The 19,391-nt window shown below is 42.9% G+C and overlaps 1 protein-coding gene across 1 annotated transcript in view; it reads right to left on the minus strand.

Moving 5' to 3' along the window:
• ABCA1 (ATP binding cassette subfamily A member 1) overlaps window positions 1-18,748 on the minus strand; it is a 95,019-nt gene extending 76,271 nt beyond the window's left edge. The window contains exons 1-2 of the mRNA XM_058824349.1: window positions 18,541-18,748; window positions 2,361-2,504 (exon numbers count right to left, since the gene is read on the minus strand). Of these exons, the coding sequence (XP_058680332.1) occupies window positions 2,361-2,426 (66 nt within the window). The 5' untranslated portion in view covers window positions 2,427-2,504; window positions 18,541-18,748. The remainder of the gene's footprint in view (window positions 1-2,360; window positions 2,505-18,540) is intronic.
• Between the last annotated feature and the right edge of the window lie 643 nt (window positions 18,749-19,391).

The following is a 19,391-nucleotide window of genomic DNA, read 5'->3' on the forward strand; positions in this document are numbered from 1 at the left end:
CCAAGGTTAATCCCTAAGCATGTTAAATTTATACCAGTTGCCTGATTCAGGATGCCATTAAACACTGAGCTCTACATTGTGTCAACAGGAAATCTGTTGAGCAAGAACTAAATACACTATCACCCCATCCCACTGTCAACTCCCCTTCCCACCTTTATGGTCCAGTTTCAATGCAGGGAGCTACCAGAAGCTGACCAGTCTCTCCATGCAAGTTTGAGGTGTCTCCTCATTTGCAAGAAAGCAGGGAGGAAAAGGTTTTTACCCAGTGACCCCTGAACATGATTTTTTTTCCTCTCTATGTGAACTCATTCCCCTCACTTCAGTGTTGTTGGAAGCCATCCAGTACAAAGTAATACTTCAACTGCACACATTAGGGTGAGCTTTGAACCCAGGTTTCACAATGCAGCCCAAAATCACAGCAGCCAAAGAGGGGGGTTCAGTGGGAAGCCAAGGCTAGCCCACATTTTTCATGAGAAGGGTAAGGATCAAACTATTGCTAAGCTACACCTTCAGTAAGTACAAATGGGAGAGAGTCTTCATCAACACAACTCAAGGACAACGGTCTCCTAACAGGAAAGCAAAGAGAAGGAACTGTGCAGCTGTGATAACAGCATGGTAAGAAGAGATGTTCTGCCCCTTCTCTGCCATTTCCTGTTAAGCGGGCTTTTCCTCAGACAAAGGCTGGATTTGATGATCTTGGAGGTCTTTTCCAAACTTAATGTCCCTATGATTCTATTATTTTCAGAAGATTCTGGTAAAAATATAGCAAGCCTTCATTCCCACTGTAAAATTCAGGTCCTCTGAAATAGCCTCCTAGTTTACCTAGCAATTGCTGAGAAGATCCAACCTTAAGGAGCCACAGCCAGTTTTGAGACTACTCCCTCAGCTTCATTTGCAACATTTTTCTAAACTATGAGACCGTTCACAAGACCAGGATGTGACCCACATTCAGAGAGCTGACAGGCTCACTCCTTGCAGTTGACAGAGTCCATGACCTCTCTGGTGGGCAGTACTATCCTGGGAGATCAAGCTCCATTAAAAGCAAAAACACGCAAAACAAAAACTTTATAATCACTGGCAGCTCTGTTTATATACAAGACAAGATATAGAGGCAGTGAGGCCCTTTTGTCTGTTTTATTTAACAATGGACTAATTCCAGCTCTGAATTCACTGAACTCAAGTCCTGTAAAAACAAGCCTCAGACACCTGAGTGAAGACTTCAGGGACTGTGACCATTGCCAGTGGTAAATATGATAGCCTTTCCTCCCTTGTGACACTGAGTTTCTAAAACAACCCAACTCAACCAGCTGGCAAGCATCCTGACATTTGAAGGGTTCAGAAAGCTTATCAGAGACCACTTTCCACTCAACACTTCAGTAACTTATGTTCCTTTCACATTCCCTACTGACACCTCCTCAAGGTCAGATCTAACAGGCCAGATGCTCTGAACAAACCTGTTGGCACAAATCATGTCCTTGTCCAACACAGGTATTTCCTAAACCCCCGTGCTTTCTCAGACTTTTAACTGCTTGCAAGAGGTATAGCATCCTATGTGGTCTCAACCTTAAGGCAAAAGAATTTTAAGAACACCATACTGGATCCACACTCCTGTGCCCTTTTTATCACAAGGAGAAATTCTTCTTATATATTGTCTATTCTTAACAGGTAAATTTCTACACTGTTAACAGATGGTGAGGACAGCATTTCAGCCACTCAGAACACACCTTGGCAGAAGAATATCCATTACCTGGGTTTATCCTGTGCTGCTACAAGAACATGCTTCATGCCATCCACCTAATCTATATCTTCTGTTGTAAAGTTACATAGCAGGTTTGGGATACTCTCAATGATTAAAGTGACTGGAGATATCTGCTATTGCCTCTGCCACTTCTGCCATTAGGAAGTGGCAGGATTTTGTTGCCATTGTTGCAGCTTACAGCATTCAAAAGGTTTTAGACTCACAGGCACATCACTGCAGCCTGGCAATGTCTCACCCACAGAGCGGAGCAGGTCTCAGCACAGGTTTTCATTTCACATCTATTTTGCTGCACACAGCAGTCATGCACCCTCTTTGCCTGATCTGACACCAGTGTTTCAGTACTCCAACGCTCTCTCACACTGGAATTCAGGACAGAAGTCTTGAGCACCTTCAAGCCCTCTGGTGTCTGTCCACCCACCACACTCTCCAGTTTGAACAGGGTCTTTCCAAAGCCAGACCTGTTGTTCAGCCAGGGATCACTAAAGGATGAACTTCAAGTAAGACACAGGATGTTTCCCTGTTTTTCTTGAAAAGCTGTATAGTCATGCAAGCTGCAAGACTGTAACTTAAGATCTCAAAACACCCTTGGGCTAGTACTTACAGTCTGTCTTCTTCTGTAGGTAAAGTTCTTCCACAGCAGCAATCCCAACTGTGTCCAGAAAGCCATCTTCCTTCAGCAAAGCCTAGAAGCTCCCTTTAGGTAGCAGCAGCAGTACACAGTACAGATGTTGTGGCCAGGCATTAACTAGTGAAAGAAAAGAAAAACAGGAAAAACGTTGGAAGGCAAAAGTTTTGTCATTCAAAACAGAAAATGCAACAAGATCGGGAAAGACAAGAGGCTGCACTCTGTGACCTTGCAACCTCTTCAGGGAACACCCCACACACCCCATGGTCTCCAGCCAAGTCTCATGGGTCTCAGTAAGCTCACACTTAGACTCACTGTTTCTTATCTCAGAGCTCCAAAGCACAAAAAGAGGTTTGCAATACAATTCTCTTATTTTCTGCCCCAGAAATTGCAAGAACAAGGACAGCCCAGAATGAGAATAAGTAAGAGGCTTTGAAAAATGATTCAAAGATTCCTCCAAATAACACTGAACCATACACTTCAATACTTTTCCTTAAAGCATCTTTTCATGTACACTTTTATTATGGTGAAAAGCTGTCTGCCAAATTAGGAAAATCCTCATTTTGAAGTCCAGTCAACACCGCTTGTAGGCAAAACTGTTGTGCATTTAACAGGCAAGGGAGAAATGCCTGTTCCCTTGAAGGTAATGATTAAGAATGATGCTAAGGTTGTTAAAATTTAGATGAAGTAAATGGAAAATTGTTGTGCATTAAGTGTCTGTCTTGCTACAGTACAAGAGCACATGGGATTAAAAAAATTATTTTCAAAAATTATTCTCTTTTGTGGCAATTAATAAAAGCATAGTATAGAGCTTGGTACACATACCTTTCCAGCAAGGCTCAATCTTAAAGCGCTAAGGTGAGCTTTCACTATATTAGTTAGTCATTACACCTTTTTTCCAAAATTAATTCAGCGTATCTTAATTTACTTCCGAATGTTAAGGCCACTTCAAATTAAGAGCAGTTGAATCCTGAGCAAGTGTCTGCACAGGAACTGAGTTAATCCACATTAAATTAATTCTGATTTATGTACCTGAATACACTCAGTTGATAGAATCAGCATTTAGAGGACAACTAGCAATTGATTCAAACACACACCAAGAGAACAACTCTTTCCAACACCTGTTAAATTGGGAACACACATACTTTTGATTCTAGTGTCCCATGTAACAATATCCTAGCCCTAAGATTCAAAGTTGCATGTCTGATTGCAAACAGCATTGAAAAGATTACCAAAAATACGTAAATGTGTTAGGAACATAAGACCGCCTCAGGAAATTCTCTGGCCAGACCTACACTAGAGTAAGATTAGATGAAAAATTAAGGATGTGAGCTTTGAGATGATGAACAATTGTCATCTTTAAGTCTTATCCAAAAGTAAATTCCATTGCTACAATGACTTGCAGATTAAAAACCTGTCTCTTAATAATGTAGGTCTGTGTTACAAAAAAAATTCCCTAACATGACTAACAAAAATAAGCTTGTTACACTGAGTTTCGTAGATGATTACACTGTAGAATCACAACAGGTCAACAGTATTTTTTCACACCAGTACAGAGAACCACAGAGTAATAACAGATGCCTACAAAACCTTACAAACTGAACCTCATACCAGCACGTCAGCAGTGGAGCATACAGTCAGCATGGGCCCCTTAACCTCTGCCAGGTGCTGCTCTAACTCACTGATAGGACCTCCACAGACACACTTTCGCAGAGGGATGCCCAACTCATCAGGCAGGACAGACATCCTTCCATACCCAGTGCATCCTGCTGGCTGGATCACCCTGACACTAACACATTGCAGATGCAGGCACATCTGGCTGGTAGACCATGAATTCTGAGGCATACTTAGGGAAAGGCACTTGTCAGGCTACTGGCATATCCACAGCAGGCAAAAAGCCTGCCCTTTGAGGAGAGTCTCAGAGGACAAATCCTGGCTGATGACTGCACCCATACTCATAGACCTAAAGCACCCCTCTGCTCACAGCCTTGGATATGGGGGGGGGGGGAGGTCTTTATTACATATCTAATATTACATATCTAAAGCTGCAATCAACCTAGCAACACAGCTAAGCAGGGAATATTGTTACCTCTCCTTTGTACTACCTCCACCCCTTAAGTTTCTGAATAGTATTTGCGGGATTTGGCAACACTTTCACTCACTCTAAAGAGAAACCTAGATTACTTCTCACATAGTACACAGGCAGTTCCTGACCAATAATGTGGTACCAAAATATTTCTAAGAACACTAAGATAATTGCTCTTTTCATGCATTTTTCCACAAGGATATCAGGGTTGGTCTGTGGGTCAAAGACCTCCATTTGATTTTTTTGTTCTCTCCACCAAGCCACTAAATCTTTGCTGCCTGAGCCTAATCCTGCAGCCACTGCACAAGTTTGGCAAACAGAAGTATGGAAGGGACTGCACAGCCTTCTAACAGTTACAGGTAGTTGTGCAACAGGTTTTATTTATCTTCAGAAGGGTGTTCAGAGTACCCACTCAATACTTCATTCTCAGGCCCCCAATACTATAAATCTCCAAAAAAAACCCCTAATTTCCAATGTTTTCCAGAAATAAAAGCTAAACACCAAAACCCATAAGAATAAAGTGCCGCAGGAAGAGTACAAATGATATCCCATGAAAAGTCAAAGGGACTTTTGGTGTTCTCATCAATGGAATTAGACTCTACTCCTGCACCTTAATACCCCGCACAGAGGCAAAACAGAAGTTGAACCAGTCTGTGGAATGGGTACCCAAATCAAAGGGTAGCTGGTTTAATGCACATCAGTGAAAATTCAGATACTGATCCCTTGCAACTGCAGTCAGTCCACAGGATCCAGAACATGGAAATACTGCTTTATAGAGGCTGTAACATTCACCTTCACATTAGCAAACTAGTGAGCTACGGGCACGTATTTTATCATTTAACTCATCTCAGCTGACCAGCCAGAAGCATGCACAGCCAGGAAGACTCAGCTGTGCAACCTGCTTGAACTTCAGTTCTCTGGAGTTAAGCAGAACAAAGCAAATGATCTGGCCTGTTCTGCCTGGAAAAAAGTTTTAAACTACATAAAAATACTGACTTTTAAGGACTGTCCAGATGTAGGCATACCAGCTAAATCCCTGCATTAAAGTAGACCATAGAGCCTAACAGTGGATTAATCACCAAGAGCACAACACCTGAGCCTGAAGCACATTCAGTTCTTCCAGCCATGCCAGGTGACAACTGCAATGACACTGTACACCCTAGTCAGTATCTGTTACACACCAAGGAACAGGTTTGTTAGTAGTCACCTCTGATTTTCATCCAGAGGCTGATATACTTGGCATACTGCTGACAAAAGGTTCACTTGAATAACTAACCCATCAGAAAGCACTCAGCAAACTAATACCAGAGGAAAATGGCTGAGCGTCCTTTTAGATGTTCTTCCAGCTCACAATAGGCAAGAACTGTGTAAGCCAGAGATGCAGAGAACTCATCAACCCAGTACTTCCAACTTGGTTAAAAGTGAAGTCCTACTTTATCTCTACATCAGACCAGTCTGATAAGTTGAACACATCTGGGAAATACAACTTGCCATTTAGTGCTGCAGTGCAAAACTCTGTTAGTTTCCAATGATTGCTTTTATGTCTCATGTGTGTAAAATTTTGAGCCAACAGCAGCTATCAGTGATCACTCCTGACACTCACCCAGAACTCTGAAGCAGAAATACTGCTTTCTGTCTAGAGTATGAAAAGCTGCAGGAATCCATCCCCACAGCATTAGTTTTCCTGTGATATGAAGTACCACAGCTCAATACCCAGCCACACAATTAAAAGCACAGATTACATGCACTTGTTCCTTGGTCTGCCTTTGCAGAAGACTCTCTCCACATGACATTTCGCCCTGCTGCAGAAACCCTGAACAGCCTCCAGACCTACACAGCTGCAATTTCATCTCATTTTCTGCAATTCAGAAAATTACTCAAGAGAAAGTTAGGCTACAGGGCAACCTCTGAAAATGATGGCAATGAAATACATCCTTTGGCCAGCCCTCTCTTTCTAGAAGGGGTGCTAGCCAATATTTCAAAGTAGAATGGCTGTTGAAAAGTCCATTAGCTGGTATATCAACAGTCTCCAAACCTAACCCCTTTACAGCTGCAGATTTAGAAAGTAAAAAGCTCAAGTGGCAGAAAATCAGTTCTCCACCCCCTTGCCTGGTGTCTCTACTAAGTAAACATAAAATAGCCTTCAAAAGTGGTTTTCTGCAAACAATACAGCTGTTTGCTTTCTTTGGGGAGGCAAAAAAACCTTTCCCCTAGAGAAAATAAGTTAAATCACTATTTCAAGAGGGAACAAAGTGAACTTACAAAACCTTACAAGACTGGAACATTTCAGGGCTCTGGCAAGACACTATAGACAATTTAAACTATTTAAACTAAGTCCTTGTCAGCAGGTCTAAAAAGGTTTCACCGGTTGATGGAAGGTTGAGTGGTCTTCATGAAATAAGGTAGCAGCTCTCATCCTTTAAGTCACATTTTCACAGAAGCTACCACCACAGACAACTTTCCACAGATCAAATGGCCATGGAGAGTACAAATCTAACAGCTACACATGATGCCCTTGTGAGCTACAGGAGCCAGCACCTTCTCACAAGCATACATGATCTAGCACTTCTGCTTCCTGCCCCAGACAAAAAATTTGTACATATCTCCAATAGATCTCGTCTCTACAAGTATCAAGTCAAATGAGACTCATTTTGGAAGAAAAGAAGCAACTAAAACATAGACATTGGATTTCTGCAGAAATACAGTCCTCCTTCTGAGTGCTGACAAATCTCTTGACATTTAATTTGTTTTAGGTAATGTCGAGCTGCATTTTGTGAAGGAAACAATATCATGAGCCATGTGAATTCGGCAAATCCCAGATCTAGAGTCCCTCAGTGACCTGTATGCCGTCAGTGGAGAGCAGATCCCTCTCAGGACCGTGGATTTGAAGGCAGGTCGGAAGGGCCTCACTCATGAACTGACATTCTGATTGTGCTGGTTTTGCATTAATTGATATTTGGGGAGGCGGGAAGAAGCCAGTCACGGGAGTGATTTTCTCAGAGAAGCTGCCAACCGTTTCCTCTGTGCCCGACAAAACCAATCAGTAGCTAGTTCTGACTATTGACACTTTGTTAAACCACTAGAAAGCACACACACTAGAGACTAACAAAGCCCGGGAAAAAGCTTTCTTCCGGCTTCTGGAGAGGATCTTCCCCCCTCGCAGCCTGGCCGGGCGGGGGAGGGGAGGCCGTGGGGCCGGCCAGGGCAGGGCCATGCCACGCTGTTAACATCCTGTCCCCGCAGTGTGGACACCATGTGCCTGAGGCGGCCCTGTGGCTGGAACTGAGAGCAGCAGGGGCCAGACACCAGCCATGCGGCTGACACAGCCCCAGCGCGGCCTGAAAAGCCATCACCAGACTGCTTCACCCACGGCCCCGCAGGGATCGTGCGACCATCAGCAGGCCCTGAGCGAGATACTAACTCTTTCAATGCATAAATGAGACTTACAGACCTTCAATCCTCCCTCGAGTGAAAGAAAAGGACAGAGTCAAGACACATAGAGGACCAACATGAAGACACCAAGATCAATGAAGAAAGACTCAAGTCCCAGATGGAAGGAGAATGAAGAGATGCCTTAAGTTCAGGCTGAAATCCTCTTGTAAGGCTATGGAGAAGAATATAATTGATACATCAGACTCTTTTCCCCTCTAACTCATTGAAAAGTATGGGGAGATGAAGTGTTTGAAGGTATGAGCAAAGGCATCTATGCTAAAGCAAGCAGATGTTAAAGTAGCTGTGATCCCATGGGAAGTTTGAACAGAGAGAGAAGAGTGATGAAGACCCTCTGCCCCCAGGGAAAAAGAAGACCTCTGTTCCCAGAGATGATGATGATCTCAGAGATAAAGAGAACCTTTGCTCTTGAACAGCTCATCTTTAAAATAGTACCCCATAAGTTGGCCCATAAATGCAGCTGTGGGAAAGCTGTGAAAGATGGGAGGGATTTCATGATTGCAGATTCCTGGGCAGCTGCTATTTGCGGAAATTAAAAGCTACAAGAGAACTGTTCTTGTAGAGAAGTTTCCATGGCAGGGCAAAAGAAACCCCTCTCCCTAAGTGAACTGAAGAAAGACTATTCTAGAAGTAGTTCTAGAACAAAACTGACTTAGAAGTCCTAAGTTTTGTCTCTTTACGTTTTAAGTGACAAAGAAGAGGGGATGTGTGGAGGGGGGAAGAAGTGTTCTAAAGGTTTTATTCTGATTCTTATTATTCGTTCTTCTAGTTACTGTTGATAAAGTTTTCTTTATACCCTTTTAAAGTTTTGAGCCTGTTTTGCCTTCCTCCTAATCCTATCTCACAGCAAGAAATGATTAAGTATATTCAAGTGAGTGCACTAACATTTGGCCAGCACTGAACCCACAACATTAACTGGTGCATTGGCCAGGAAATCTTAAATTGGTGAACCAAAACAACTACACTGATCTACACAAGACAAACCACCAGAGGACTAGTGGCCTGGATGGGCACTAGTACAGCAGAGGTACAATTAAGTCTAGAGTCCAGAACTAAATCCCCAAGTCAAGGTCTAGTGCCTTGGCCGCTTCTCTGCCAAACACCAGGATTTCCCTTCTTCCAGCACAGTAGCTGTAACTAGGAGAAAAACAGTATTGACCCCGACTATGTTAAGATTAGGCTAGATAAAGAGCAGCTGTGGACAAGTGCAAGCCATTTTTGTCCTGCTGCTAGAGATCTAATTGGACATAAAATCCCCAGCAGGCAGTGGAAACAGTGAATAAAGAACCAAAAGTAATGTCCATTTTTTGATCTAAAGTCACACTAAGCTTGCAAAACACAAAGGAACAAAGCTGGCATTCCCATCACGAAAACTTCCAAGCAGTCAAAAAACTTATGACATCTACTGGAGCTCTAGGAAAGGGGTGAAACTGCCACCTGAACAATGATAATTTTATACAAATAACAGTGCCAGTCTTTTAAAGTAATCTTTTAACCCACAGAGCCTGAAATAGGTTGCAAAAAGGTGCCATAAAAAGCATTAGCAGCACAGAGTTCAGTCAACTCACCTAAGGCCACAAGCAAGCAAAAGCAGAGATTAGAATGAAACCATCAGATCCCACACGTCCGTCTCCTGGCTTAAGCACTTTTGGAGTCTGTAGCAGACGCAACCAGTGCGGGATCAGCAGTGGAGGTGTGAGCTTTGGACCTATGGGCTCTTGCCTGGGACACAGGATCGTTATCACTGGAGGCACACAGACACTAAAAGCTGGTCTTTCATAATCTCCCCACAGAGGACATTTCTTTCCCTTTTGCCAAATGCATAAGGGACACAAAGTTTTCTATTCCATCTAAAGAGCTCTTCAGTGAGGAGTGCTTTCCTCTTCAAAATCACCCAGGCCATGTCACAAACCAACTCCTTGTTCCTAGCAATGTGATTGGAGAGCTTCTGGGTCAGCAGAAAAGAATTTGATTAGGGTGACGAACAACAGTATTTTAGTGGTGGTTCTTGGCAAGATCCTCTACTGGTTTACTTCCCACACTGACTTACCTGGCCTTGAGTTAGGTAGTAAACAGTCTTGTTCTCCAGTGCTTACTAATACTGAAGGCAACTGGTAAATGACTTTCAACATGGCCATCCAGTTGAATTTGTTTTCCCTCCTTGAGGAGCATGTAAAATTTGGTAAAACCAACTATTAAAGGCTAACGCCAAAATATCAGAAAGCTGATGAAGCAGGCTCATGGATTACCTCTAGCAACCTGCCACCTCTGGTTTGATGACACAGAGCCTTTATGGCAGCATGCACACCGCCACATAACACCAAATAAATAATTTCACATTCTTATTTAAGGGGGCTCCAACCTCACAGAATATTGATGACAATCAATGGAAAAGGACTTATTTCAGCATAGGTCAACAATAAAATACTTATTCAGAACCTACTTGAACTGCTGCTATGAAAACAACTAGTGACAGAACCCAAGCCCAGTATTAGGTTCTACTTGCTGCACTAAGTACTACACAGAGAAGCAAGCCTGGATCCTGCTCTGAAACGACTCAAGGTCAACACAACGTCAAGTCAGGAGCAGAAATCTCACTTCTCAACTCTTCAGGCAAAATGGCAAGGGGCTTCTAAAGTTATTTAGCCCTGGCATGAGAACTGAGCAAATAGGTATTTCATAAGTCAGTATATTATGTGCTGAGTTCTGAATGCTCCTCTATGAACAGATGAGCAGATGATAATTTTGAAAGACCTGGCCCAAAATTAATACAATGAACACTGACATTTGTGGTCCTAAACTGTTCGGAGTATCTAACTTGCCTCTCCTGTCAAACCCAAACTCCTAGGATATATTTCTGAGACACTGGTGGGCTTATCCTTACCAGTCAGAAAAAAAAAAAATGGGACACTTCATCCAGAGAAAAACACTAGCTTATAAACTGCTCCATAATAAAGACTGAACTACATTTTTCAGAGTCCTCAGTGCCTCCTTAAACTATTTATGCTCATGCACATTTTCAAAAATGGCTGCTGCTTTACAACCTTCCCTTGTGACACAACATGCCAAGTAATTTTGAAAAACCTGTCATAGGTCAGCAATAGCTGCCTACCAGAATGACCACAACAACTGGTTCTCATTACTTCTAGGATGCTTATGGAGGGCTCATTGATGAAAACAAGCACAACTCCAATGCAATGGAAGATGTCACGTTTGCATGCACCACAGCTCGATTTACCCTAAGGAATGCACATGCAAATGTGCATTGCACATTTGTGGTATGCACTTAGGCAAGAGGATTGCTTAAGGGTCAAGTACAATATGCAAGATGAAATGCAGTCATCTATTTTACAAAAAAAAAAAAAAAGAACCAACAAAAAAAAAAACCAGCTTCCACTAGAAGGTTGTGAAATACGTGAAGCATTTCAACTTCCAACATTACACTGAGTGTCCCCTGCTTTGCCCATGGAAGAAAAAAAAGCCAAGAATCTAGTCCATTCTTTGGCAAAAACAAACACAAAACGTGATTTGCTTTATCACGGCCAATGTCCAAAACTCCATAGTCCATATTAGCAGATGGGGTTTGTTTTTTTTTGCTCTCATAGAATGGCTCTTTTCTAGTGGAATGTAGAAATAATAGAACATCCTGCTAAAATAATAATTGCAACATTTGAGCTCAATTCATGTCATTAAGCTTTGATCTCTGAGTGAGTATAGTATAATCAGCACACAGTTTGCAAAAAGCTGTGCTACACATCTCCAGTCAGTTTTTCCAGCTTTTGACATATCCTGTTGAAGGACAATATAACTGCAACTGGGAAAAAGGGGTAAAGAATTTCACACTGCAAAAGGTACCTTTCTGCTTGGCAGCAATCACAAAGGGGAGAAGGAAGACACAACCTCCCCAAGAAAGCAGCTTTTCCCAAAAGAAATCCACATGCTCAAACAATATTTGGAAATGCTTTCAACCACCACCCCTCCCATAAATCATTCTGGTCACTGAATCACTTACACTAATCAGACAGATACCTGGTTTTAAAAAGTACAACACTGACCGGCACTCCATGATCCTACTGCAGTGCCACTGAAGCATCTGGCATATTTCTATCTTCTGCTAAGCAAAGTTATGAAGCCTTGTGGCTTTTATCACCACATTCATAAGGACTTTTTCAGAAAGGAGTGACTTCTCCTACATTTTGCTGTCTATCTTGGGACAAGACAAGAACACCAACAGTGTTCAGCACAAGATTAAACTGCAGTTTGAATGTATGCCTACCCTGTAACATCAAAAGAAACTAGTGTTATTTTCCTCTCCATCTTTGCCATTTGGGAACATCATGCCATAAACCAGCACATGTTTTCAGTAACAGAGCAGAACACAACATGGCTTATAGTGTAGAGATCATCACAGTGGTGCCTTTGAGATTCAGAGGCAAAAAGAATGTCAGTTAAACTTGATATCTACACAATTGCAGTGATATCTGTGGCACAGCTATAAGTAACAGCAAACAAAACAAAAATATCCCTGAAAAACATCAGCCAAGAAAAAGCCTCTAGCACAATGAAAGGAAATGACATTGACGAAAGAAAGCAATAAACTGGCAAAGTAAGTATTTAGCAGCCATTGTTAGCTTGAGCAGAGCTGGAGTCTGTAAAGCCTACAATAAGACCTCAGCTCCCACATAGCTACCATCTAGCTGTGCTGATATGGGAGATGGTAATCCACTAAAGTGATAAACAGATGCCTAAGTACTTTTGGAATCAGTGAGTGTCAGAAGAATTTATGAAGAGCAATGAATTTATGATCAACCCTGGCAACCTGTATAGACTTCAATAACCACTTATCTCTAAAGTTACTCATAGAAGAATATGAAAATAGCTGGCACACATGATAAGGCAGCCCACATACCTGCTGAGTCAGGTGTGGCACAGGGCAGTTAGCTCGGAGCACTGCCAGAAAGTGTGTGACAATCTTCCCATTTTGCCTGATCCACAGAGCAAGCAGTTGTTACTCACTTTCTACTCTTCAGCTCCAGCCGCTCCCCCTGCCACTGAAGCTTCAATCCTTAGGGTGAGCATGGAGTAAAAACCATGCAAAGCAAATACACCTAATTCAACATCATGCCAGATATATCCAGGAAGGAAGGATGGCAGAATCTGTGCAAGTCCTAAGCTCCACCTCACAATTCAGAAATATTTTCCGGATGGAGCTCCATTAGTTTGCTCCTAAAGCTTCAAGGGACTTAACACAGCTGAAGAGCTGTCGCCAACTAAATTTCAACCACATGACTCCAAACAGCAGGCAAATGCAGAAGTAGAACGAAATGGAAAAAGCAATAAGCTTACAAGAGAGCAAGGTGAGCAAAAATAAATTTTGCAAGTTTTTTATGGATATAGGATTCAAAACATACATTTTTTACATTAAGTTTAGAATATCCTTAATAGTGTTGAGCAAGTTCCACTGGAGCCAAGGCACACCCCAACAGACAACCCCATTTTGCAATTATATCTGGTTTTATATATATGAATATAATTGGGAGGATAGATGTAGAGACAAATATTAAGAGTATGTTACAAGAATGTGGAATGCAGGTCTGGGAGACATGGCTGACAACCAGAAGAATGACAAAAGTTATCTGGGAAAAATAAAATCTGTGAAGAAATATGAAAACTGACAGGTGATTGTATTAATTTGCTAAAAGAGAAAACTGAGTCCAGATCTCTCCAAACACAGTAGAAAACCTCTTATTGCTTACTTTAGCATGAATATTTAAATGTAGGTTTGAGAGATGGGAAGCAAAGCAGTAAGAATTGCTACTCTGATTTAATAGGGTAAAGAATAATTAAAATATCTAAATTACCTGAAAACAAATAAACTTAAAAAGCGTTTTTCCCATTGGCAGAATAAAAATACAAATGCAGGATCTATTCAATTAAGTTTATTAAATAAGAACATCACTTTCAGAGGAAGAGTAGATTTTGAACTTTGGCTCCTGTACTAGCACCACAAATAAATATCCATGGATCTGCATTCAGAAAACCTCAGTGCTGCTTTATTGTTTGGGTGAGTCTGGGGTTTTTAAAACCATTTAAGTTTGGTTCTAACTTGTTTTATTGGTAGTCATAGCCAAATTCCTGTTGCAGGAACATAATTAAAATAACAGGAAGAGAAAAAAAAAACACCAATAGATCCCCAGAATATCAAAATAATCCTCATTAATACAGCTCTCGAAGAACATTGATAACTTGCTTGTTTCTTTTTTAGGCACAAAAATTCAACTGTAAAAACAGGCATATCTCTAAAAACATTGGGCTTAAACCCAGCTTGCTGGCACTGGCAACAGAGCCTGACATCTTCAAAAAAAGATGTGTTACCTGCTGAATATGAGAAAAAACACTGACTTCTACCATAAAGAGTATAAACTTTGGTAATGCTATTACTAGAACGTAAGTGAAAGTAGATAAGAGGAAACAGTCAAGTCATCACAAGAAGGGCAGAGGTGCTGGGATCCAAGTTTTCCTGGTCCCTAACCTTGCTCTTGTCACTCACATCACCAAAACTGCTGCTCCAAGACTTTCCGTGTGGCTTAATTTTGAGCTTTATCAATTTAACAAGTACTATGCTAATGAATTAGCTGCATGGCTTGCTTGCTCCCAAGAACCACCACCCATTTGGAAACAGACTAGTAAATGGCAAGTTATTTCAGAGTCAAGTGAGTAGAGTGCTAACAGGTTTTGGCCACCTCCACACAACCCTGCCTGCTATTTGCTAAAAAGGAAACCAGATCCCCAGAATGATCCCTGAACTGTGTGGTAAAAGGCTCAAACTTTGCTCTTTCACAGAGAACAGCCTTGCTATCTAGCCCAAGCCAGAACAATCTTAGGCTCTTTGCTCTCCCTTTTCTCCAACTCCAATTGTTCTCTAACAAAGTCGGCACCATGCAAACCAATCCCATTGCATTAGGCAGAGCTCTGCTAAGCAACACTCCTCCAGAAAAATAGCAGAGGAAAAAGGTCAGCTTGTATGTGGATACTTATGGCATTAAAACTGACATGCATTTTTATTACTTATGATCAAGCTTTTTTGCTAATAACCCACAAAAAAAGATCTGAATGCTCCCATTTTTCCTACAGTGTTAGACTGTTGCGTCAGAAAAGCTGCATCAACAGTTTTCCATCCTACTCTGTCTCCCTCTTGGTCATTGAAGCAAGCAAAAATACTTTCTCCCAATCAAAAATGCTGAAGAGACAGGACTAGCTTTGCTGCCCAGTATTTTAAAGAAAGGGAACAGGGTACTTTTGGTACTCCATTCAGTAGTTTTAGTCGTACTATTTCTTCTGAATTATCGGTATTACTTTTGTGTAATCAACACAAGCAAGACATGCAGCTACAGAATGAGACATTTTAACTTTTGGGTTTTTCTGTGGTGATCATCTTTTAAACACTAGAAGCAGAGTCTTACCATGGTATTTTTTATCTATACTCTTAGTAACAGCAACTGCAGATGTGCATGCTCATCGACTACACTAAAAAAGTTTCTAGCATTCAGAATTCAAACCCTTAGCTGGCATAAATATGAAACAATCTTAGAGAGAGTGAATTTCTTCTATGCCAGACCTGAAGAAAACAGGCAGAGTCCCTAGCAGTCCCAGATAATCAAGGAAAATTGATCTCATACATAAAATGTGTTTTACTAAACATAGTAAACCCTGACTCTAGCTCCTCTCACAGGAGTCATCAAGAATAACCAACAGAAGAGAAGCATGATGAAGTTTGGTCAGCCATGGCCTCTGGACTTATTTCAGGATTTGGTGTGTTGCCCAGCCTAGAAGACCTACATAAACACTGAGGGTGCCTGCTTCAAGGTTACTCAAACAAAGTGGTAGTTTGGGTCCCCCTCTGCTCCCTTCTGTCATCATCTTTGTGCTGGCACCAGCGCTCACAAAGCCATGAGAAGACTCTGAACACAGGATGCTGGGGTGCAAAAACAAACAAAGAAACAAAAAAAAAATCATGCAAAAAGAAGAGTTTTTTTCCAATTACTCATCCTGGGCTGGTGAACTCCAGTGCCTGCACAAAGGATGAAACAGACAGAGAGAGAAAAGAATAGGTAGACCAGGGGAAATGAAGCAGGTCCATTACTAGCTCACTAGCAATCTTCAATTACTCTGGATTAAAGTTCTGGAGAAACCACACCCTAAGAAATACTGTGCCTGCATGGTGCAATGCACATAATAAACACTAGCAGAGCTGATCGTATTTGGCTACAGATGGATGAGTTCAGTACCAATCCTCCTGCTCTGTCTTTGTGAGTCTAACTCTGCCAGATTAACTCAATGGTGAGAGAACAGCCTTGCAGAAATGTAGGCAAAGGAAGAAGTCCTTCCAGAAATGTGTGCATTACACTTGATTAACAGGTGAGAATGCTTCAGCACAGAATCTGCATAGAACATCCCCTGTTACTTTGTTTAAGTCACTAAGGCTTATTCCTGAACAATATATACCAAATCTGGTACCATTTCAAGTCTCTTATCACACCAATACCACCACACCATCACTGAGTGATGTCTTGAGTTTGAAAAAAATTTAGCATTACAAAAAATGTTGGCTAGCAGCTGCCTATGGCACACTGATTTGTAAATGTGCCTCAGCCTCTGCGCGTGAAGAGACCATTACGAAACTTTCAACATACTTGCGGCTCTATTCAGAGGAAATTTGGAACTAATAGCCAAAAGATTACCATGACTCCTAGAAACACTAAAAACTTACATACAGCTGCACCCAAGATGCTTATGCCATGTAACTATCATATGGCAACATGTCCTTCAGCAACAATTTACTGGGGGAAAGTTACTGTAAATAGTTTTGGGCTAGCTGCTGGATTATTACATTCTAATGACAAATTATAGCAAATTGTGATTTCTTGTAGCCCAGAGACCAGCTAGTAACCCCTTAAGAATACCTACAATGAGCTAAAAACATGATATTTTATTATTTAATGCTAAATATTCTCAACAGGTTCAACTTAAATTCTACTATGCAACACTAATGTTCCGTGCTGCCGAACTTACAGCCCCATATTTTTGTTAGGGTTGACTTCTAATTTTTACCATAGTTAGCCCTACTAAACTACAACTATGAGAAACAATGTGCTTCGTATATCATGAGTAAAGGCATCAAGCTCCTGCCCATACCAGATATATAGACTGTGTCACTCTACTCACTCTTACATAAATTAAAATTCAAATGTGCACAATGAAAACCCACCAACATAATTTTTATCTGTTACATCAGTAAAATACTGCAGAGTCCCAGGTACGACCCTTTTAGCTTAATATCCTACTGTGTCATCACGGAATCGCGCACTGATTTGACTGACAGGAAAGTTGTCAGCATATGTTGCCATTCTCACTTGTAAGGGAGTCAAGCTGTGCCACAAGCACCAAGGACACAAAGCATTTGCACTGAATGCTTACTACCATGACCCCCTTTCAAAACTGGGCAAGACTGCTCCATTACAATAGCCCTTCGACAGCAGGCTTGACCATCTGTTGTTAATGGAACATTCCCAAGACGTAGCTCTTCTCTGCAATACAAGGACCAACTCATTTTCAAAGGTGAAAATAAATTTTAATGCATTAATCCACAGCAGTAATTTTCAAAAACGTTCAACTCATTTTAGGCTTTAATCTAGAATAGGTTTACACCCCTCTGGCTTCTCCGAGGTCTATTCCAACACACTTGAAATCAACTTTGATCCTTTAAGTATGTTTTTGTACAGCCTTTAAAATCTCCCAGGCCAACAGCCTGGGGGGAAGGGGACACTTCTGGTTAAAACTAGGAAAAAGTAGGGTTTAATAAGGACTTTTAATTTAGAATCCGAGTATGTTTCCAGACATGTTTTAAGCATCTGGGCTGCTGTGCAGCTCGTCTTTTGTAACAACAGCCTGATGATAGGTTGCAGTGTAGCACTCCAGACTTCACAACAGTCTGGCAGGCAGCAGCACGATTTGTTGCATACAACTGAGCCTCCCGCCCATCACAAAGGCAGCCACATCGATTTTTTTATTTTTACACTCCCCTCCATCTCAAGGCCCTCCCCTTATCCCACCCCCGCGACTTTACAGGATTCACGTAGGAGTAAAGAGGATGAAAACCCTCCCGTTATCTTCTAGCACCCACCGGGGCCAGGAGAGGCAGCGGTAAGGTGAGCCACCCTCCGTGAGCGCTGCCAAGTCGCCTCGCTCAGGATAAGCTAAAATAAAATAACTGTTTTCTAAAACATAAGCACACACAACCACGCCCCTTACACACACACACACACACACAAGCACTATCAGCCCCTCTCCGATGCACCGCTACGCCGTAAACCATCCTCCGAGCCGCGCTGCCGACAGGCTCGGCACATTGAGTGGCACCACGTCGGAAGACAAAGACTCCAAAGCAGTAAAGAAAATCAACAGACAACCCTCCAAAACAATAACAAAGCACACACACCCCTCACCCCCACTCATTTGCGTTTTCTCTCTAGCTTTGTGCCGCCCGTTCCAGGCGGAGCGGGTACAAGTGGGAAGCCTCCCCGACAGCTGCCCGGGACGCGTCCCCCCGCCCCTGCCTACCTCCCCGGCCGGCAGCCGCCGTCTGTCCCGAGGGGAGCCGCCGCCTGCTCCGCGCCGCGATCCCCTCCGGCTCCGCTCCCGGCCCCGACGCCGGCCCGCTGCCGCTACCGGGCGCCCCCGCCCCGCAGGGCCTTATATAGGGCGGCGCGGAGCTGCCCCCGGCGGGCTAGCCCGCCCCTTCCACGGCCGGGGCCGCCCAGCACACTGCTTTTCCCCTCCCTCCGAGGTCTTCTCGCGTCGCCTTTTCTCTTTTCTGTTTGCTCTTTCCTTTCTTCTTTTTCTTCTCTCCTGTCCTCCGCGCCCCCCTCTTTTTTTTTTTTTCCTTCGGCAGCGGCTGCTGTTGGGAGGGTGGGGGAGTGCGCGGCGATTTGCATGTGGGCGTGCACAGTGCAGCCAAAAACAAACTGCGAGCATGGGTATGTCCGCCCCGGCGCCGTGCAGCGGGACGGCGCTCCGTGAGCTACCCGCACTCGCTGCTTTTTGTGAAACTCCGCTCACCCAGGTGCGTCGAGAAGCATCCCAGCCCCTCGCCTTGCCTCCCGCGCCGGCCCCCCGGGCGTCTCTTCCCGGGATCTGTGGGAAGAAAAAGCAGAAACCCGGGCACGGTGTTAGCTGTGAAGTGAGTGTGCTCCAGCCGCCCACGTCTCCAGGCCTGCACCGCTTCCCGCATCTCCTGAGCTTAGCAAGTACAAACTGGGCACAGATCCGTCCTCAGCTGTACAGCTGCGGAGGTGCTCAGTGTACCGAGAGTGTTGGCCTGAAAGGAATCAATCAAAGATAAACAGCTTCAACAGGACCAGGCGCCCTGTACTCCTCGTGACTTATGGCAATAAAAAGGCAAGAAACTGTGA

This window comes from Ammospiza caudacuta, chromosome Z (genome assembly GCF_027887145.1).
Source record: "Ammospiza caudacuta isolate bAmmCau1 chromosome Z, bAmmCau1.pri, whole genome shotgun sequence".
In the NCBI taxonomy this organism is placed as follows: domain Eukaryota; kingdom Metazoa; phylum Chordata; class Aves; order Passeriformes; family Passerellidae; genus Ammospiza; species Ammospiza caudacuta.